Here is a 23,533-nt window from a genome sequence, read left to right on the forward strand (position 1 = left end):
TATTGAATAAATCGGTGTGGTCTGCTTTTCAAAATAGGGTTTTGTGGTCACCCATTGCACTTTCTCAGGTGTTGTTGTTGTTCCTCCAGACTTTCCACCACACTTTCTCACCACTTTTCTTCTAGTGGAGTTTGGGAGTTCTTACCACATTCCAGTTCCAAGCTGCTGGGGTGGTGGACCATGGAGGTATCCTCCTGAATGAGATAATGAAAATATTACATAAACTAAACCATTTAGTTGAGAGTAGGGTGATGGTGTTCTGCTGGTGTAGATGACTAGTTGTCCTCCATTTTATATATCTTGAGGGTGAGCTGTTAAAATTGCAGTTTAGGATCATATTGTCTTCACCTCAAGTTCATGAAACCAGAGGGAATCTCATATCCCCCAACCTAATGAATGGGACACATGATAGCAGTATGAGAAATTGATCGATCAATCTGGAAACCCATGTAATGTAAACCATCTCACTCAAAATCAAAATGACAGGAACTACCCCAAGTGCCATAACATCCTCAGAATAATAAAAAAATCAAGGGATAGTGGAAGAGAAAGAACCATATTATTCTGCAAGTACCTCCACCACGATGAGTAACAAGAGTATAACTGAGTGAGGGAATAGAGACATCTATAATACATGTGTGAAGACTTGCGTTGATTGGTTCAGCTCTAAATCCAAAACTCAGCCACTGGGAACCAACAACCACAAGGGGGTAGGATGAGGGATCCCAATCAAAGGAGTTTTTCTTCCCCCACATGGATTTCAGTTCCCAGGGGGTCTGAGTTTTGGATTGTAGTCACTTGCTGGCAGTATAATCCTCTTTCCTCCCCCCACATGGATCTTAGTTCCCAGGGGGCCTGAGTTTTGGATTGTAGTTACTTGCTGGCAGTATGATCATCTTTCCTACTCCCACATGTATCTCAGTTCCTGGTGGCTGCATTTTGGATTGTAGTTGACTTACTGACAGTATGATCCTCATCCTACCCCTGCATGGATGTCAGTTTTGGATGTAGTTGACTTGCTGTGTATGGTCCATCGTGCCCTAGCCACTCTACACCTGTAGGCACATCCTTTCATTCTCACCCACATTTATGTATTATGGGACCGAAATTCATGTATCGTATGGCTCAGATCTCTGTCCAACCATAGTTCTCTCCCTATTGGATGTGCTACTTCCTATTTCTGCCCATATCTGTGACACTTTTTTTCCACACTGGGCAAAGAGTATACCTGGTACAGAAGTGGTGTGGTCTCCCATGTAGGATCTTCTACTCCAAAGATCTCTTTGGGAGTGTCCTTCAGACACTTTCAAAGATGCTTCTTTCTTTCCCTCGCACCAATCCCTCCACCTGTTCAATGTGGGATTCTAGCTATTTATGTGAGGGTAAGTACCTATCAGAAATACATTTTCAGTATAGAAAAAATTATAACTTATGAAGGTACATTACCTCTTAAGAGTACGTCATACTCTCTTGACACAGGTGACTTCCTCTATTCAAATCTACCGACATATCAAGTTTTGGCAGAAAATGTTAGCACCGGTTTTCAGTGGGGAAGAAGGGTGGGAAGTGTGAGAGTAATTGGTGGAGGCTTGTCGCATGATGATTTGCATGCAAGATGCATTGGAATCAGTCAATTCTAGATGTGTGGGAGTTTCAAGACTTGTGGCATGTGCAAAAAAATTTTGCATATAGAGGGCAGCACCGACCAAGAATAGCTATTTATGTGAGAGGAGGTAAGTAGTTATCAGAAATACATTTTAAGTATAGGAAAATTATAAACTTCTTTTATGTAACAGTGTGAATATGTGTTGTACCTGTCAACATGAAGTTATTGTTATGTAACAGTCTTTTAATATTATGTACCTCTCAAAACATTAGTGAGGCCTCACACTTAGAATGCTGTGTACAGTTTTGGTCTCATTATTTAAGAAATGACTTGACCTACTGAAAATGGTTTAGAGGAGTGCTATTATAATAATTATGGGGGAAGGAAAGAGTATCATTTAGGGATAGATTAATATATATTTTTCTCTTTCTTAAGTGGTCATCTTATTGAAGTTTACTAGATTATGTAGGAGGTCAATAGGATGAAGGCATTTGTTTTCATTGTGCTATGTTCTGAAGACAATTGGATGAAGGCATTTGTTTTCTTTGTGCTATATTTTGAAGACAATTGGATGAAGGCATTTGTTTTCTTTGTGCTATATTTTGAAGACAATTGGATGAAGGCATTTGTTTTCTTTGTGCTATATTTTGAAGACGATAGGATGAGAGGACAGAAGCTTAAGGTTTGTAACAGACAGTTTAGGCTCCAGTTAAGACAATTATATTTTTGAAACAGGGTGATTGGCTTACTTAATAAGTTTCCTTTCACAGTAGTGGAAGCTGGCATTTTACTAGAGATTAATAGGGGAATAAATTATTTTCTCAAAAATATAGGGAGGGTTTTAATTTTTGCTTCTTTTAGGAGTTGGTTCAAGAACAGCTTTAAAGGATAAGTTTGTTATAGTAAATAAAAGTACACAAGTTAATTTTTATGATAAAAATAAAAAATACTTCTTTTCATCTTACAGTCTTTATATTTTATTTGCATCTAGAACCTCCTAGATGAATATGAAAAGCTTTTTTTTTTTGGTAAAATTTATATTTTATATCTTCTTTTATTAACATTAACTGTAACAAAATCATCAAAGTACAGTGGAATTAAATAATATAAAAATACCAAATAAAATCAATAATACCTTTTTCTTTCTAGAATGACTGTAGATTGTAGCAGATAATTGCAATTATTTATCATAATAGCCTCAGCTTTTTGACATTTTCACAATGTCCTTTAGACCCTATCTAGATGTGTAACAGGCAATTAACTACAACAGGAAAACTTAATGTAAACAAGCAGTCAAATTACAAATGCTAATGCAGGTAGCTTGAGCTGATCTCAAGAATTTTTTCTTCATTTTTTGTTATCTAACCTAATACATTGAATAAAAACATGATGAATAAAAAAAAAAATGAAAAAAAAAATGTGGACTCACATTTCAGTTGTAGCCTGTTTCAGTAATTTGTGCTCAAAAGCTACTTCTTTAGCACTAGTTTTTGCATAGTTTGTTAGTTCTCCACAAACTCATTAATGTTCCCTTCAAATATGAGTTTTATAAGAAGAAGAAGAACAGTGCATGTTTTGTAATGTTGTGATCTATTGAAAATTGAAAGAAAAATTTTATTTCTCAAATAATGATACATGGGTGATATTTTTCTAAATTATATTTTCAGTAACCTCACCATTCCTTAACAGGAGTACCATAAATAAACAGTAGTGAAAGCTAGTAATTAGTTTATAAAAAAAAATTGTATCTAATTAAGAATTGGAGACATAGGTGAGCATATAAGGTGCAAATCATGACAATGAGTTTTTCTGAATAAAGAACTACATTTTATATATATATGTACTGAATTTAGTAGTATATGTATGTTCATTTACTATAATTCCTTTTATGTATAATAAAATCAGAAAGTCTAAAATCTTGATATACTTGTATGTTATTGCTTAAGAAATGTTTTGAAACATCTTTTTATAGTTAATTATTCTAAGACAAGATTTATAATTTGTTTTGAGCTGTGTTTGTGATGTTTGATCAGTAGAGTTACCATGTGTATATGTATATTTCTTTGTGTGAAATAATCAGCTCTAGTTGCATGCTTAAAATTTGAATGAAGAAACAGCAGAATTTTGTTTATTAAATAAACACCAGAATGACTTTGCACTGAAAGAAAAATGTTTCCTCAAGCAGTATTTACAGTGCACAAATAAATTCTTATAACTGATATCTTATGATTTGCTTTATTATTATACAGGCCAGGCAAAAAATCTCCCTCCTCGTAGTCATGGCTCAGTTGGCTGGAGAGATATCTACTGTAGAATCAGTCTAGACCAAGAAGAAATTTTTCGTACTGCTACTGTAGAGAAAACCTTAGAGTAGGTGTTATCTTATTTGTTTGAAATATTTAGAAATTGAAATTCACGTGAAATTTTATGTGTTAAGGTGGATAATATTTGTAGTACTTAAAACAGACAAATCTATTTGCAGAAAGATAAATCACAATTTTCCAATTTTAAATCATGTTAATTAGCACCATTAGTGTTTGGATCCTGTTTTAATATCTTTGGATAGAAACATTAAAAGTTTTTGTTCCATATGAATTTATGAACTTCAGATGCTTATCTGTTAGGGCTTGATAACTTTTCAGTTTGCTTGTGCTTCTCTTCAGTAGTTTTTCAAGCAGAAGCAAATTGAAATGTCTCAACAAGTTGAAATATTATAAAACACTATATTAAGCTGAAAACCACTGTCTACATCAGCCATAAAAAATAATTCAATAGATTTTTTTTTAAGCAGTAATTTTTGAAATTAATTGTGGATAACACATATTTACTTATAGACCTTTTTTTGGGGAAGAATATGAATGTGAGATTCCCAGAAAATTCCGCTTTCTTTCAATCTACCTTTGTGATAAAGAACGAGTTGTAAATACATGTAAAGAAAAAGTTCTTGGTAAAGTTGCAATCAAGCGAGAAGAACTCCACAAATATCATGGGAAAGATCATTGGTTTCCATTACTTCCAGTTGATGCAGATTCCGAAGTACAGGTAGTTTTTATTTTATTTTCATTTAACCATGTGCTTGTGCTTTCTCTGGAAAATATGTCATTGTGGGTATGCTACCTAGTAATTAGCCCATTATTTGATTAAAATTTACATGTTTTGTAATTCAGGTAGCATTATTCTAAGTTTTTAAACGGAATTATTACTTAAATAGAATATTAAAAATGTACTTTTAGTTTAAAAAATATTATACTCAAATAATTATTTACAATCAATAAATTACCTTTTTTTAACCTTGAACTCTGAAGTGCAATGTAGTGGTATGATTAACCGTTAAATAATTCAAATTTTTTTTATACTTTCAGCAGTTTAGTTTTTAATTAGAATAAAAAGTATCTATGTTACTTCAAAAATATTGGTAATAAAATCATTAATAACTTGTTTTTGGCATTAAATTACAAGTGCTGTTAGAGTTAGTCATGGTTTTCAGGGGAGTTCTGTATGTTATGTCAGTAACCAAAATTCTAAAAAACTGTTGTCGGATGAAATTCACTCACCACTAGCAATTTTTTCTTGTGGCCACCATATACCATTTCCTTAAACACAAGTCACAGACCTACAGCAAAAGCTGTTAGGACTGCCAGTAGTCAGAAGCAGTCTATTCAAAACTATCACTGGAATGGCCACATAGCAACTAAATAATGCTCAATAGCTTTGATCTAGTGTTGAACACAATCATTGTAAAATGCTGTTTATACTTGGTAAGACAAAGAAAAAACACTGGCTAACTGACATTGGTATGGACATTCATATTACTGACCAATCCAAGCAAGCTTTTTCAAATTGTAAATATAGTCTGATCTATGCTTCATGGATATTGATAGTGACTGAAAAAGTGTTTTAGAACTGAAATAAAACTGAAAAAAGAATTTGGTGTTCATTAACATGTTTATATTTAGGGCAAGGTTCACATCCATGTTAAACTTAACCAGTTTATGAAATCATCAGGAAGTGGGTCATTTTCTCACAGGTTATATGTCCGGTAAGTATTCAGATAAGAATGTGTATCATTAAATATCTTTTTTTTTGTAATTGTTCAAAATTACAAAAGTTAATAAGTTATTCATAGATTAGATTTTAATTAATCATTCAAACTGCTTATTTTAAAGTGTGTAAAACATGAGATTATTCTCTCACAGTTTACAGTTAAATAATAGCTAATTTTGTCTAGATTTGATGGGTTGTAATTATTGAATTTGCATTTTTTTAATCATGTATGTGAATTTGAGACTTAAAATGAGATTTTATTTTTCAAGGATGTTATGTTTAGAATTTTATGTTTATATAAAAAAAGTGTTAAAATTAATTAATGTTTTCAAGTTATAGCTTATTTTCTAAAATTAAAATTTTTGATTAGTATTCAGACTTTATTACTATAAACCGTATATAAAGCTGTGCAGTTTTTTTTCAGTTCTTAAAAAAATCTTATTTTTTAACCCCTTTGCGATGGGCTCAGTATAAATTACACAAGTTCATGTACACATTTGCACATGTTAAGTATTTATACTATAACTTTTAATGCAGTTGTGTATCTTCACAAAATTTGGTAGACTTTTAGTAAACATTGCAAGTCTTTTGTACACAAAAAATTAGATTTTTTAATGAAGCAATTTTACAAAAGATTTGTTTGTGAATATATCGAGTATGTTTCATTACTAGTTCAGTTGCGAAGTGATTTTCATGTTATGATTAAAAACTATGCTTCGTCCCAAAAATCTTGCATATCATTTGTGTAATCTATAAAACCTCCTAAATACATTTCAAACATTTTTGTTCAGTAAAACTTAATATTTTATCTGTTATATTCTCTACCTTAACTGTATACGGGGTCGGTAAATTTGACTGACCTCATAACTACCAAAAAACAAAATTGAAATAATTCTAAGTTACCCTTTTTTTCTTACAAGAATGACTTCAAATTGTAGAATGAAACTATATTCATTTATCCTAAGTAGCTTTAAACTCACAGTATACATCTATTTATACTTAAATATTATTGTTTTATTGCTCTGTGATTGCCCTTTGAACAACTAACCACTACTATTCATGCCATTATAAGTTGTAAATCACTTGGGGAGTGTATAGCTCACATTATGCTATCGAATTACATTACCCACGAGCTACTCAAGTTCTAGCTGCTCGCATGCATGCCTCAAGAAACATTTTTATTATATTATTATTATTTATTTTGCCTTATCTAATCTTAACTAACCTAATCCTTAATTTTACATTTTAGTTACTTTGATAATAATAAATAAAGAATAAACATGAAAAACAAGAAATAAAGTACTTACCTGAGTCTTTTTTTTTGCTGCTGACTGTCAATAACACTTAACCATATATTTTTTTATACTAATGGTAATAATGCACTAAATAGTTATTTGATTAAATAATGCACCAAAGAACATAGAATAGTAACATGCAAAAAGCAGACAATTTCTTTTATCTATCACAATTTTTCTGGCTTTCTAACTAGGTGACAGAAACCATTACAAATTCATCCAAGCTGGTTATATTTCTCATGAGAACAAAGCTTATACTAACTAAAAAATGAAAATTCTCTGTTCAGAAAACAACATAATATAATATTTCATTTGATAGATGAAAACCTTGGCTTTCTATTTGTATACATAATATAGAAATAAACGTAAGAGAGAACTATGAGAGGATGTGATAGGTGGGTGTGGCAAGAGGGGTCTGATTTTCTATTTGATGACTCTGTAACCAAAGAAAATTATAGTAAGTAATTGAAATTAAAGTTTGTATTTACTGGAGGGGTGGTGAATAAAATAGGGAAGAGGGGATGCCTGAAGAAAATGTCACATTCCTAACAATTCAGGATTTTTTAAAATATTGCCTTGTGAAATTTAGAACTTAAAACGTATGTACTATTAAAATATGGATTATTAGCTACAATCTTATGCTATACTAATTGGTATAACATAAATAAAAAGTAGTTTAATTAAATTTTGAAAGTAACTCACTAAAAGACCATGATGTGCGCAGTTAAGACTCACTCATCGCAAAAGGGTTAATTATGTTATTGATATAAAATGTTTAAGGTTCATAAAGTATTGTGAATTTTCTGATATTTGTATTTCCCATATGATACCTTACCTTTCCTCATATATTAGCTTTCCTCAATTTTTTGTTCATCACTAGCCCTGAGACTCCTACCTGAACTCGCGTGTTTCCATGTGGTATTTCTGTGCTAATTAGAGTGTGACACACCCTTCTAGTGCAGCTGACTCCCTCAATACTGATTGCTCAATCATCACTTCTTGATCTGGCACTTGTATGTGTAGACGTGTCACATTTTTGCTCGTGCCAGAGATTAATACTTTATTTTTTGATAACATTTTTTTCTGTTGTCTTTACTTACTTTGTGAAAGGGTTTTGTTTATTTTTTCCCTTCTTTTCCACAATATGAACTCTCAAGTTCTTGTTACTACAACTTCGTTTGGCATGGATCCACAAGATTTTTGTCCTGCTAGACAGATTGCTACTCTGGCATCGGCTTCTCGTTGTCTGTCGAGGAGGTGTCACCCATTTTGTGCTGGGAGTTGGAGCCTTACATGTTCATCTTCCGACCTGGAGACAGATATTCCTTTCCCTGAGGACCCTATTCAAGAGGACGACAATTTTGACAGCTCGTTTACTCCACTGATATACCTCATCCTTCTTGAATATGGTTTCTCAGATTTGTTACCTTTTGTCCCTTTCTCGTGTGTCTTATGGTTCTTCCCCTTCCCTGCTCCTTTCTGGCCCAACTTCTGATTATTTTGTTTTTCCCCTTTCTTCAGATATTCCGGTCCTTGTAGATCAGTTTCTCTCTCACCTTCATGCTGGACCAAATTTCACTTTCTAGACTCAGATTTTGCAGTCTCTTGGGGATCCAATCCCTTCTCATCTCTTTGCCTTTCCCCTACCCAATTCTATTGTCTTTGGCTCACTCTTACTATTCTACATTATTATCTCTCCTTTATCCACCATTCCCCTGAAATATTTTCGTTGGATACTCATTTCCCTGTTTTTTCTGCATTAGCACATCAAGCTTCGTCTGCTTTGTCTCTCCATATGTGATTGCATTGTTGGGATTTATTAAGCAGGGACACCCTACTTTCTCAAGCACATTTGCCTGCTTTGTATTTATGAGATCATCTTCTGGATTTCTTTTGTTAGTTTATTGTTTGGGGGTGTCCTCTCATGTTCCATTTTACTGTTTTTTGCCCTCCAGCTTCCTCTCTTCTTCCTATTCCCCCCGTTTCATGTTTCTGCTCCAATCCATCAGTACTTTCACCGTCACTTTCAGCACTGTCAGAATTGATGGTGACCATCTCTTTGGTTCTGGCACAGTTGGCCCTGTTTGCTCACCTTTGTCAACCACTTGCAGCCAGTTGTTGGGTCCTTTAAGTGTTGTCAGAGAGACTGGGTCTTTGTTTTCCTCCCCTCCTACTTTGTCTTCAGTGCCAGTTTCTTTCAGGATCCAGTTTGTTGCCAGACACAGTTTTGGATCTCTTGCAGAAAGACACTTTTGAACAGGTTTTTCTTCTCTCTCCAGGCTTTTATTCCCATCTGTTCGTTGTCCCAAAGAAAACAGGAGATTGGTGTCCTGTTATCGATCTTTAAAGCCTCAATTGCTTCATCGACTTTCACTCCCAGTCTGTAGATGAGCAAGGTTAACATCTCAAATGTTTCCAGTTGCCATAATTTCTGTTTCTATGAGTATCATAGTATAATTTTAAAAATAATAGTTTTGTGTAAAAGTGAGTTCAGCTTTTGAAAGCAGCTCCTAAAAAATAATAACTTTTCAGACTCACAAAAATTCCTAGAAAATTAACACTGAAATTAAAGTGCAATATGTTCTTAAAGTATTTCATTCTCATTTTACTTTTTTAACAGTAAGTAAATTAAATAAAGTGTATTTGTTATATATGTTTAAAGTTTAAATATACATCATAATACGTAAAAACTGACAGTTCTTGTGCAAAGATGTTAAACAAAATAATAAAATGAAGATCAGCATTTTTACTTGCACAAACATTTATTTGTAAAGTTAAAAAATAAGAAATATACAAGTTAAAAAAAACCATAAAACTAAACATGTTTCGGTGTAAATAATTACATCATCTTCAGGAGAATCCATCAAGAAGTACACATAACTGCTTATAAACCAAAGGTACATGTATAATTATCATACAAGTACAATGGTGCCATTTACAACAATAATTTTCAAAAATTTATTTAGGTGGCTCCTGGTCCGAAATCTCTATTTAAATTTATTTTGTTTTTAACTATTTCTAAAGATTCTCTTATATTTAATTCATCTTTATCCATTAACTGTATAAGAATTTTTACATTATCCCAATAAATAATATGTTTAAAATTTGCCACATGTTCCACCAAAGCCGATTCACCCATTTTTAATTTATCAACAGCATTTTGATGTTCTTTTACTTTGAATTTTAGGTTCCTACTTCTCTGTCTAATGTAACTTAGACCACAAGTACATGAAAGTTTGTACATATCATATTTATCCCTCAATTCAATTTTATCTTTCAAACCATTAATTATATGACTTAATTTTAATTGAGGAGTAAATGTTACTTGGCAATCCAAGTTTTGCCTAAACACATTACCTATTTTTATTGACCATGGCAAAACATGAGGCAAACATATTCTTTCTATATTTTCCTTTTTTATTATTTCCAGTTTCGTACATCCAGAAATTTGAAGTTTGTTATAATATTTACTGTACATCCTATCTACGATTTGAGGTTGATACTCACTATCAATCGCTACCTATTTTAAATACATTAATTCTAACATCAAATCTTCATCATATGATGAAATATTGATAGCCCTATAAATAAAAGATGAAAATGAGGACATTTTTTGTGACCATGGATGACACAATCTCACATGCAGCAGCATGGCAACTGAGAACTGTTTCCTGTATACAGAAGTAGACAGAAACCCCTTCTCTCTTTTTACAGAAACATCTAAAAAATTTAAACAACCATCATCTTCAACTTCTAAAGTGAATTGTATATTAGGTCTGATCAAATTCAGATGCTTCTGGAACTCAATTAACGTGTCATTACCATGTCGGCACACCAGAAACGTGTCATCCACGTACCTTATCCACACATCGGGTTTTATCAGTGCTGTTTTTAGCACACAATGGTGATAGGGATGACCCCATAGACAAACCTTTATTCTGTTTGTAAATATTATTTTCCACCTTACAATAACTATTTGTTACACACAATCTTGTTAAATTCATGATATTATGTACTTCTCTTACTAGCTAGTAATCTATTTTCAAAACAACTTAATGCTTCTTCTACAGGTACATTTGTAAATAATTGTACTACATCAAAAGAAACTAGTCTATCAATTTCTACTATGTCCATATTCTTAATCTTTTTTACAAATTTCGATGAATTTTTAACTGAGTATGTATGCGAATTTGTTAAAAACAAACACTTTTTAACAATAAACTTAGCCACCAAATGTGTTGACGACCCTCTGTTATCCACAATAGGGCAGAACAGTACCCCGATTTTATGTACCTTAGGGAGTGCATAAAACCTAGGTAAATTAAACTGAGACAGTACAAGATTTCTTTGTTCATTGACTGTTAAAATGCTGCAGGTTTTTACAACAGTTTTTTCTTTATTACATATTATATTCGTTGGATCTTTCTTGATTTTAATATAAGAAACGTCATTTAAAAGTTGTTTAATGTTATCATTTTACACATTTTTATCTAATATGACAATCTGTCCACCTTTATCTGCTTTAGAAATAACAATGTTCATATCATCTGTAATAGTGCGAAGTTCATTAACTTCATGATTATACAAGTTTCTATTAGTTTTCCTAGTATCTGAAGTTAGAATTTTTGCCACTGATGTTCTAACAATATCCTTTACAATATTATCATTAACTTTCAGTTTTTTAAACTAGTTTCTACAGCCACTATTAAATCATCTTTCACTGACCTACTGTTATCTACCGAAAAATTCAAACCTAGCTCAAGAATTTTAATTTGTTCTGTTGCAATATTTTCCTACGACATATTTATTATTTTTGGGTTGTTTAACAGTTTAGTGTACTTCTCATTTTGTACCACATTACTCATTTTTAAATTCGTTTTTCAATTTTATTATTCTTAATTAAGTTAATCAATTTCTTACTCAAATTATTCTTATGTTTCAATTTTACTTTTTCCCACTTCCACCAACTAGATGCTTCAAACTTATCCCATACCAAACACTGTATATTTCTAGCTAATTTTAGATGCACATAGTATGATTTGACTTCGGTTTTTGCAATTTCACTCCTCATTTATTTGATAATACTTCTGAGATTTTAACTTGAGTTCGTTTTATAATAATGTTACCTTATTGCTTTTTAAGTTACATTTAACTTTAATACTATTTGATACAACACAGTTCTTCTTGCATTTCATTAAAATATTTAGTTGATTAAGTTGTCTTCTATGTAAACTTGTCAATTTGTCTTCTTTTTCATCTTCCATTGTACACACAGATAAATGTTTGTGCAAGTAAAAAATGGTGATCTTCGTTTTATTATTTTCTTTAATATACATCATATTTAATAAATATTATTTGTTATTTTATCTTTTGAAAAATATTATAAAACAAGCTATATTTATAGCTCATTTTACATTCAACATAATATTTTTTATATCCACAGCATTGAATGCAGATAAATATTTTGCGTAAATTTAAACAAATCTAATCATTTCCCTTTTTTTTTTTCATGGACTTTTTTAATGAATGGCTTGTTAGTTTTAACAAAATGGAAAGTTTCTATTGTTATTGTAAATATGAAAAAACAAGCATTTGTTTCAAATTATTTGCACTAATTAACATGCATAAATTATTATAGTTCAATTAAACTTTTTTAAAACCATATTAGTATATAATTTTTTCATCAACAAAAACTTTTATTACACTTACAGTGTTATTGAATGCAATGATCTTACCATAATCAATGGTGCCTGTGACCCATATGCTGCTGTCAGTATTTTTTACAGTTCTAGTAAACAAGAAACTAAAAGGACAAAAGTTCGCAAGAAAACAATCTGTCCACAGTTTGATGAAGTTTTTTATTTTGATGTAAGTACTACAAAATGAATTACATGAACTGAAATATTTTCTTTGTTTATAATGAATCATTTGTTCTACAAGAACAGAATGATTTATCTAAATAGAAAATTTATTTTTGAATAATGTATGAACTGTTTTAGCTTTGATTAAAGAATTTAATCAAAATTCAGTGCTAATTGGTCATCATTTTTTGCGTGTAAATTTGCTAAAATTTGAAAGATTTTTTTTTTTAATGAATCGAAATACAACCAAATACAAGATAGTGTTTCATCTTGTATTGTTTGATAGTGTAATAATCTTTTTTTAATAAAATATTTTCTTACTACTGCATCAAATATTTTAACCATTTAGAAAAATCAAACTCTTGTAAAATTAGACATACCGATACAATTATAGTAAAATATTTTTTGATTTAGGTAAACATTGCAATTCTTACATATGAATATAGATTTAAAGAGAAGTTTTGTTATTAAAACAAATTAAAATGTTTTTTCTTATATGCTTGAGAAGATGTTTCGGATAAGTATACTTCAGTTACACATATCTATTGCAGTTCTGAGTAAATAATTGCTAAACAGTGATATCTTGCAAAGTTTTTATAATAATTATTGTTTTCCTTTGCTATTGGTCATGTGTAGATTCCATCAAAGAGTCATAACCAGGAAAAAGATGTTTTTAAAATTTTGGAAGAAGATATTGGTAGTGTAGAATTAAGGTAAGTTGAGCTTTATAATTTTAAGGTTATTAAGTGAATAATAATGTGACATTGGTAATAGTGGACAATAAAAATTAAGATTGAATAATAATTTTATTTATATTTTTTCAATCATCGGTGGTGGCTAATAATTATCTTCACATTTATAATAAGTGTGAAATGGATTTTTATAACATACTTAATTATAATACTTAATAATACTGGATTATTTTGAGCTTCCAGTGCTTATATAGAGAAAACTTAGCATTTCATTAAGTTTCACTAGAATTAAGAAATAAAATTATGTTTCAAACTTTGATGAATAAAAGTTTACAGTAATGATTTATATAGACTTGAAATAAAAACTTAAAAGATCTAGAAATGAATTTTTATTGTTTTGGAACATGACATATGGAAGACAATTGCACAAATAACCCTTGATCCATGTGCAGCATTTACTAAGTTGGTAGATCAGAAGTTATTTTTGTTTATTTGTAGTGTGCAAACATTACTTAACAATGAAAATACAAGTATCATATTAAAACTACACTTATATGTATTGTGATAACCAAGCTAAATCATTTACTGAATGTTAAATATAGTTGTAATTTATTGATAAAATGTTTATACATTTCTGTTACTATCCATATATATACATGTAAAATACAACCAATCAGTATTTCATCTTTCTTTTTGGCCTGTTGTGTTGCCTGGCTATTCTTCTGGCTGGAGATGAAGTAGATAACAATTATCCCAAATTTTATGAAGCTACTGATTTCTTTAATAAGTTAGTACAAATTAGAATGTTTGTGGTATGTAACACTTTTTACTATATAATTCATATTTCATATACATGAATAGCATTACCAATAGAGCTGGCTGATTAATGGTGTTTGCTAATACATTAATTGATGGACTTATAATCAGTAAATTCCACATACACACACACCTGTACAAGCAAAAAAAATAGGGAGGGCAGCAGTTTCATAACTTTGTGAACCATTCAAATATTCTAACATGGTATTAATCTTCGTACTTTTACCTAGTTGTTTTAAAGTAATTTTTGTAAAAGACTTAACAATTAAAAAACTTGCTGCTTAAAGAAACAGCATTAATGTTAGGAAAATTGTTACTTAGACCATATGAAAATAAATGTTTTTCAGTCTATAATATAATCTTTGCATTGAAGTAAATAAGCCTACTTTTTTTACAGTTTCTAATACAACGATAGAAAGACGTGGGTGTATATGAAATTGTTCTAATTTAGTAGGTTTCACAACATTGTGCTTATTCTGTAATCTATGCAAATTAATTCTTAAATGTAAAGAATTAGTAATTTGTCCTCCATGTTGTAAGTTACAACAATTACAGCTCAGAACATGAGTAAAATTGTTTGACTTACAAGAAGGAGTATCACAAATAATAGGAACTTCAGGATTGAAAGCTGGACACGTGAAGCATCATTATGCAATGCAGAATTGTCAAAAAACTGATTAACATCCATTCCTGCCATATTTATTATTGTCTTTTCTCATGTGAATTTTTTTAATAAAGATTAAGTATGATAGATGGTGTATCCCTACTACTCTGCGGGTCTTAATTCAATAGTTACTTTTATTACTAAAGCACCTTTATCCTTCCAACATTTTAGTTTATGCTTTAGTTTTCTGTTTTTCTTTTACGTGCAAAGTCTTTTGATTTTGACCTGTTACAGTATATCTGTGGAGTTCCTTTACATATAGTTATCTGTGTGTGTGTTTTTTTGTATGTATTTTGTGATAGGTCTGGTTTCCTCTTAATTATAAGACTACTATTTTTGTTATTAGTAAACTCAGTACAACAATTTTATCACAAAGAATAAAACCAATAAAGAAGTTAAGACTGAGTTTATCAGCAAGAAATGACAAATTATGTGTTATGTTCAAGCTTAGTTGATCACAGCACAATTGCAAACTAAATACACCCCATTCACATGTAAAAATTAGAGGGCATGATTATTTTGCACTCGGCATACAGTTTTTTTATTTACTTACACTGTTATATCTTGCTTTCAATATGATCAATTACCAATGATCTGCATATTCTTATGTAGCCATAAATTAATGACTTAAAATGTATTAAGAAGCTACTGTGCATTTTATGGTGTCTACAGTTGTCAATTTAATTGATATAGTCAATTATCTATGAGCAGCAATTACATTGATTTGTTTCATAAACTAATTGATTGATCAAAATGATAATTAAATCAATTTTTACAAAATAAGTAAGTAGTTAAGGTTTCTGGTTATTACTGTTTTTGATTATTCCAAATATCCAAATAATTGAAATATTGCTATTATGTTTGTTTGTTGTTAAAAGTAACAAAGCTACATAATGACCTATCTGTGCTCTGCCAAATTTTGGCCTAACAAGTTTATTTGTTTGTTTTTTTACTTCAAGTTTGTTCAAATTTGATGATTTGAGGGCCCGCAATTCAAGGGTCTTTGGTTCAATTTGCTTGTCCTGTCTTTGTTATGAAAAAACTACTCAGACTATCTGCCACTGTCATTAATTTTGAGCTGCTGACAAGAGGGAAGGCAACTGGCTGGCAGCACCCACTGCCAACTTTTAGCTCATAGTTCCATCATCTCTAAACCAATATGAGATCTAATTACAGTTTTGGACTCAGGAGGCCAAACCCTTTTGATTGATGTATTTGACCATGTCCAAGGTCTTGTGGATTAATTTACTCTAATCCTGCATAAAAGAATTTCAATTTAAGAGTAGGCTGGTTGAGATCTTGATGGGTAATAAAAGTGAATTGGGGATATGCAAGCCCCATGCTTGGTATTGCTGTCACACAAAAATATAGCTAATAAAAAGGAAAAAATCTCAGATTAATTTATTCTAATCCTGTCTAAAGAATTTCAAGTGCCATGGCTATTGAAGATTCCTCTTGTTTTGTTTTGAGATTCTGACTAGGGGGAAGATAGTTTGCTGGCAGTAACTGCCACCATTTTTTTTTTTTTTGACTTGTACATACCATGTTTTGAGAAACATTGTATTAATCAGTGAGCCAAATCTAAGGATTCAAGTGTCCTTTGATTAATCAGTTAGAAAACACTACTAATCGCCTAGCTCTTCTGGTATCCTTGTTACACAATTATATTAACTTTATGAACAGTATAATAAAGTAAACAAAACATGTTACAACTTAGGACTTGTACTATAATATAATTGCTGTTAATTCACAGTGTTTTATTTAATGTTCAACTGTATTTGATCTGGTCTCGTTTTTAATGCCGTCTGTCATTCAGTTTATATTGCCGATAACCATGACATTATAGGAACAATTTTGAGGAACTTCACGTGTCTTAACAAACTTGTACCAGTGGTAAGTAAGCCTGAAGGTCAGATCATTGGCATGAATCATACTAAATAAAATGATAACTCGGCTTGACGTTCAGTCCAATTTTGATAATTTTCAAAATATGTGAATTTAATATTCTATCTGACATAGCATAATTTTCATATGTTTATCTAGGAATTGAAAGTTTAAACTTTGTTAAAAAACACTAAACATCAATTTCACATGTGAAGGATATGAAACAAAAAAATTTTTTTTAGGTTTTATATATATATTTTGACATTACCAAAAATCATAAATTACTATATCAACACCATAGAATTCCACTATAACTTATCATGCTTAGTAACTAAGCTGTATTTGGATCTAAAAAAAATATGAAATTTTGAGTTGACTAAAGATTTACTTTACCAGCTTGAAATTGTGTATCAAAAGAACCAGATTGACAACCTAATACTTTAAAATGGCTGAGAAAGCCACTAGGGGGATATTTTGAGCTTTCAATTGGTTAATCACATGTCATAGACAGATATAGGTGTACATAAGGAAGTGTTTTCAAATATGTATAGAGGTGGGTGGGGCCACTGTGTTTGTTTCGATAAATGTAGAGAAATCTCGGCAAATAGAAGAGATAGGAGGTTCTTATTTTAGATTCTAGCTTATCAATGTTGATAATTTGAGTTCCTAATTTATAAAAAACTATAGATTTTGTATTTGGACATCACGAGTATCTAATTTGAACTAATGCTGCATTTAACATACCACGTGACACACAAAAATCAATATTTAGGATTTTTATTTTTTATATTTACTTTTAAATTAAGAAATTAACTTATAGATCATACTAAAATTTGAATTATAATCTACAATTTGATACCAAACTTGTTGACATGTATTCATAAAATAGTAGTTCGATAAAATTTTGAATGCGAGTCTACAGACATGGCTTTTGACCCATGACCATAGGAAGACCCATACAGATAGGGTTAAAAAACTATTTGTAGGTCAGCAAAATACTTCAAACAATATATTTCATGGTTGGTTTGAAAGAATTTTCGGAAAATGAAATAACTTACCCATATTTCAGTATTTGTGAATTTAAATTAATACAGTACCAACTTGTTTATATTCTGTTACTAACTATTACATAAGGAAAGATATTGTCAGTTTAAATAAACTTGTAAAGAGTTTTGCCATGTTTATGCCTACCAATTATAAAGTATGTTTTGTAGATTTCAGTATTTCTTATAAACCCTGCTACCAATATAATTTTAAGCAGACTCCTTTTCAACTAGTTGAAAATGTGACATTTAGAATCCCTCAATCACTAAAATTAGGTACCATAAACACCCTAACAGAGTTTTTGCATGTTGAAATTAGGTACCATAAACACCCTAACAGAGTTTTTGCATGTTGAAATTAGGTACCATAAACACCCTAACAGAGTTTTTGAATGTTGAAATTAGGTACCATAAACACCCTAACAGTTTTTGAATGTTGAAATTAGGTACCATAAACACCCTAACAGAGTTTATGCATGGTGAAACTAAAGCAATTAGAGAATTCTAAGTCAAAAGTTGAACACACTGTTGATTTACTGGAGTTCAAGTACTTGTTTGAATTTTATATATAATTAGTTTCAAAAAAATGTTTATGTATTTTGTTTCAGCTTTACACCCACCCCCAACTATGTTGTGGGTTTGTTTATATATATATCATTTACATATTTACTTACAATATCTTTGGCCTTTAATGAATTTATATCATAGCTTTCTGTGCCCATTAATTTTTTATTATAAGGTTGTGGATTTGAGCAGGAATGCTGATATGGAAATGGAATAAAAGCCTGTTGTTATTATTTCATATTTGTAGCTTTTTTGTGAAGTAAAACCTATTATGTTTTTTAGTTTATTTTCTTTTTAGTGATTCATTGTTTTAAAACTCTGAATGTACTACATGTGTTAAGTAGAGAAAGTCCAAATGAGACTCCTGTATTTGTTTTGAAGATAATTCATTATCAGTAAAAATTTCATTTAATACCTGTTCAGTCACTGAGTGTCAGGGGAAGAATGACTAGTATAAATTCACAGACTGATTCTGTATTAAAATTGGTAATTGAGTCATAAGTTTCTATTAATAAATATATGATGATATTTCTGTGGTGCAATAATTTTTTTATATGCTTCCCCCCAATATACATTAAACAATCACATGCATACTTGGTTCTAGAAGATTAGGTCATTATCATCAAGTTTAAAGTACTAGTTCACTGTTTGTAGTGTATATATTTCCTATATTTCTTGGTTCCAGAGTTTCAGTAATGCACGATTCCAGTGGGCTGTTTGGAAGTGTGTTTCTAGGTGAAGTTAAAATTCCTCTTCATGGCCTTGACATTATTAAAGGTCATAATGCTTGGTAAGTCAGTTTTTACTAAATTAAAGTAATTTGCTTATATACATTTCACAGTTAAACCCAATGAGATGTGAGGAAAACCTGAGTGCTAAATTTAACTGTAAAACTAAAGTCTCAAACTCTGTTCTGGAATGAAAGAGTGTAAAGGTGTATGTGTGTCTGTCTAAGAAAATACTTCAGGATTTGATGAGTAGTAAAAATGACGACAGTCCAGTTTAAACATTACATTTTTTTCAATTTACAATAATTTTCCCCTCTGGTTGGTTATATGCTGATTCTTGAACATTTTATTGTTAAAGTTATTATGCATAAGACATTTAGGATAAGTTTTTGTGTTACAACAATAACAAAATGTCCTAATTATCATTGTATGCATATAATCAAGCATGGTAATGTTTATTTATTTGTTTTATCTAAGGACATTACAATCCTCGTCTCTGTCTAAATAGGAACATCAACTTCTTTAGTTATATTATCAATGAACATATTATATTATTGAGAATAGTGTGTGACTTTTGAAGGATTTTGGTTCAACTCTGTTTTCTCAATTTTGTAAAGATACAGCATACAATGTGTTATGAGCTTCTTAATAAACTTAAAAAGCATTGTTACATTCATACTTTTAATTCTTTGTCAAGCTGTTGAATAAATGTTTCAATTAATAGTATAAAATAATTTGTAATGTAAATGAAGTGAAGTGTTAATAAAAGGTTAATGAGTATGATTTAGTTGTATTTCATCTCATCTTTTATTATTGAAAGTTGGAGGACTTTTTCTGGGTATCGTAAACAATGTATGTGAAGAAAGTATGGTTTCTGAAAAGTTATAACTTTGGTTAAATCACATTGTTACTTTTAGACAATTTCATTTGGCATGATAATCATTGTTTTAGTGTTGTTTTGTTAGTAGTATTCTTGAGATCATATGATAAAAAAAAAATAATACATTTTATATTATTCTTTCTTATCTTAAGGTATTGGGTGTAGTATATCCAATTATAATTGATAGGGAAGAAAAACTATGACGATTTTTATTTCAAAATCTTGGAAAAGTAAACATGTTTATTTTAAGTAAACTTTACTTATTGTTAGAGTTTTGTATGATGCTCAGTATTCTTGTTTTTTATGCTAGATTATTAATCGTCTTGGTCAAAGTTTAAGTTAATTTGAAGATTTTTTTAGTTTGTTTTTTATTTCTTTAAAAGGTATTTCCTCAAACCACGAGACCATCATCCTCAACAGAAAATTGAACTTGGTTCACTTAGACTTAAAATTTACTATGTTTCTGACCATGTATTTTCTAGTCAGTTTTATGATCCATTAAGGAATCTTCTGCTTAGTTCTTCCAAGGTGAAGGTGAGAACTAGAAATAATGTATGATGTAATTTTTGTTTGGGAAATTACAAGTGCCAAAGCTAGCCTCAGTTGCTCTTTTGCAATTAAAACATCAACCTTTCAGCCACAATAAAATAATTCTTGTGTTCAATCTTCTGATATTTAAGATTAAAATTCAAACATGCTTAATCATGTTAGGTATCAAAGCATATGTTGACGAGTTGAGTATTTCAGTTTTAAGCTATCTCTTTATTCATGAACCTTGCTTGATTGATGCTAAGGAATGTCAGATTGTGATTGGTTAATAAACCTGTTAGTTTATTTTCAAATCTTAATATTAAGAGTTTATATATAAATTCCTTTAATTGAAAATGTTCACTGTTGACATAGTGAGATTGTGAGATTACTGGGCTGATATTGCTAAAAATTGTAAAATTTAGGTTGTTTGATAATGTTTGATCTTGAGAACCAGGTGTTGTTTCTAAAAGGCTTTGTGAACTAATATAATTTTCAGAAGCATTTAATGTGCAAGAACTTTACTTTTAACATAATGAAAGCTGTAGATACATGTATGTTTTTCTTCCACATTTAACTTTGATACATACATGTTTTTATTACATGCTTTTAAAAATAGAGCTAAACAACTGACTAGGGTGTCCCATAAAATGCAATTGCTGTACTATATTGTGAGATATTTTTCTTATAGGAAATATACTGTATTGATTTGGAGTTTGTGTTATATACTTGTAACAACCTGAATAGTTTTGTTGTATCAATTTTGAAAGCCATTTGTTTTCTTGTATCAATTTTGAAAGCCATTTGTTTTCTTGATTTAATTGAAACACATATGTGTCTATTCATCAGCCTTTGTTAAGTAATCTTTTTGAGATTCCCACTGTGTGTGTGTGTGTTTTTGTTGTTTTTTGTTCATTGTTGAAAAAGGACCCAAGAAAGCTGGATAAAAAAGAAATATTTCTTAAAACATAAGAGGAAAAATCTTCATGAGGAATACATACATTTAAGTAGACACAGTATGTTTAATTTGTAAATATATTTTGTATTAAACATATTTTTTCTTCTTTAGCCAATTACTTCAAGCACTGCTTATGTACTAGGTGAGATTGTTACCAACAAGATAGATGCTGCACAACCCTTGGTCAAAATATTTATGCATCATGGAGAAATAGTGGCCTTCATAAAGGAATTGGCAGATTGGGAGATTTCAAATGTTAAGTAAGTGTGTGTTTTAAGTTATTACAATTCATACACAAGTATACTGTAATTAAACTTTTATTTTACAAACTGTTTCGTAAGAGGTTTCTACTAGCAAGATGTGGAAGTCAGGGCAGGAATAGAAACTTTCTAGCAGATTTATATGTTGGTTAATATACAATTTAAAAAGAATATTGAATTATGTGTCATTTTTGAAAACACAGAACATCTTTAGTTGAGTATGCTCACAAAAAAACTTGTTTAATACCACTAGCTTTAGACAAGTGTTCTACAAATAAATAAATGAGAATGATTTATTTTAATTAATATGTTGCTTATATCCAGTTTATACACAAAAGTTTAATTGTGAGCATTGTCAAGTTAATAGATTGTGTTAACTTTATCACCAAATATTTAGTCCCATTTTCACCAGATATATCATTAAGTTCCAAAGGTAAATTTTTTGTTAAGCTGTATATAATTTTAGTTTGTCTTTGTACAGTGCTTCAGTTTGAGTGTAAAATTTAAGAATGATTATTCTGTGAACAGGAAATTCAAACCTACCATAAGTAAAAATATTTTATAAAAGAATGAATACTGTTTAAGCCTATAAAAAACAAATTTATGTACAAAATAGTACTTACAGGATAAAATATTTTACAAGGAGACCAAATTTAACTACTAGAATCAAGAAATGTACTCTTTATTCCCATGTTTACAAACACTTTCAAATACAAAACATACCTGATCTAATATATTTTGTTTCTGATAAACAGAAAACTATTAGATCAAAACTGCTCCTGGGTAATATGTTGGAATGTAACTTGTGTTTGTTTCCATATTCAAATGTTACTTTGCTTAGCCATTATATTGTTAGACAAGCTTTCTTAAACATACCCTCCAGAATTTAGCTATTTTTATCTGTGCAGTGTCTGTTGTATAATAATCCTCCCCTTTTTTTTTGCATGTTTGCAGGGATCCAAACACAATTTTTCGAGGGAACACTCTGGTCTCTAAATGCATGGATGAATTTATGAAACTAACAGGCATGCATTACCTTCATGAAACACTCCAGAGCACCATTCATTATGTAGGTACACCTTATAGAACAATTGTGTAGAAATGAGACCTGATCATATTCCTTTTATCGGTTGTTTACACTTTTTCTTTGCCGTTTTTGCAAGTAATTTCATAATTCAAAATGTGATGATTCAGAAATGAAAAATAAATATTTTTTTGTTTTTTTTTCCTTAAATATGTATATGGATTCTCTCCTAAATACTGGAATTAAATTTTTATTTAAACTAATTCTCTTGTTCATTTATACTAGCTTTTGTTTTTGCTAGTACAAAATTGTTTTAAATGTTAATTAGGGCATTATCTTGATGTAGAATGATTACAAAAATAACTAAAAATATGTGAAATGGTTTTCATTTTCTGATATTAAACTTGTTTTATGTGCTTATGGAACCAGGTTTTGTGGAGGAAAAAATTAAAATATTATCATCTTTTTTCCAGATCTGTATGGACCACAAACCATGTGAAATAGATCCTACAAAATTACGAGATGGTGAAAACATTGAAACAAATATGGTACTTCTATCAAATAAGTTTTACTGGAAACTGTATCAATAATAGTTATAAACTGAGAAAATATAAAAGTAATAAATCCCAAACTAACGGGTGGCAGATAGCCAATATGAAATCCAAAACTGTGGTGAAAACATTGAA

At 30.3% G+C, this 23,533-nt stretch overlaps 1 protein-coding gene across 1 annotated transcript in view; it reads left to right on the forward strand.

The window, feature by feature from the left end:
* Positions 1–23,533, forward strand: part of LOC106470236 (ras GTPase-activating protein 3-like) — a 62,306-nt gene that overhangs the window by 15,719 nt on the left and 23,054 nt on the right. The window contains 10 exon segments of the mRNA XM_013930778.2: positions 3,856–3,976; positions 4,441–4,648; positions 5,563–5,645; positions 12,657–12,813; positions 13,443–13,519; positions 19,155–19,259; positions 20,461–20,611; positions 21,675–21,823; positions 22,778–22,892; positions 23,321–23,395. Coding sequence (XP_013786232.1) covers positions 3,856–3,976; positions 4,441–4,648; positions 5,563–5,645; positions 12,657–12,813; positions 13,443–13,519; positions 19,155–19,259; positions 20,461–20,611; positions 21,675–21,823; positions 22,778–22,892; positions 23,321–23,395 — 1,241 coding nt within the window.

Source organism: Limulus polyphemus, unplaced genomic scaffold, assembly GCF_000517525.1.
Source record: "Limulus polyphemus unplaced genomic scaffold, Limulus_polyphemus-2.1.2 Scaffold3895, whole genome shotgun sequence".
Taxonomy (NCBI): Eukaryota; Metazoa; Arthropoda; class Merostomata; order Xiphosura; family Limulidae; genus Limulus; species Limulus polyphemus.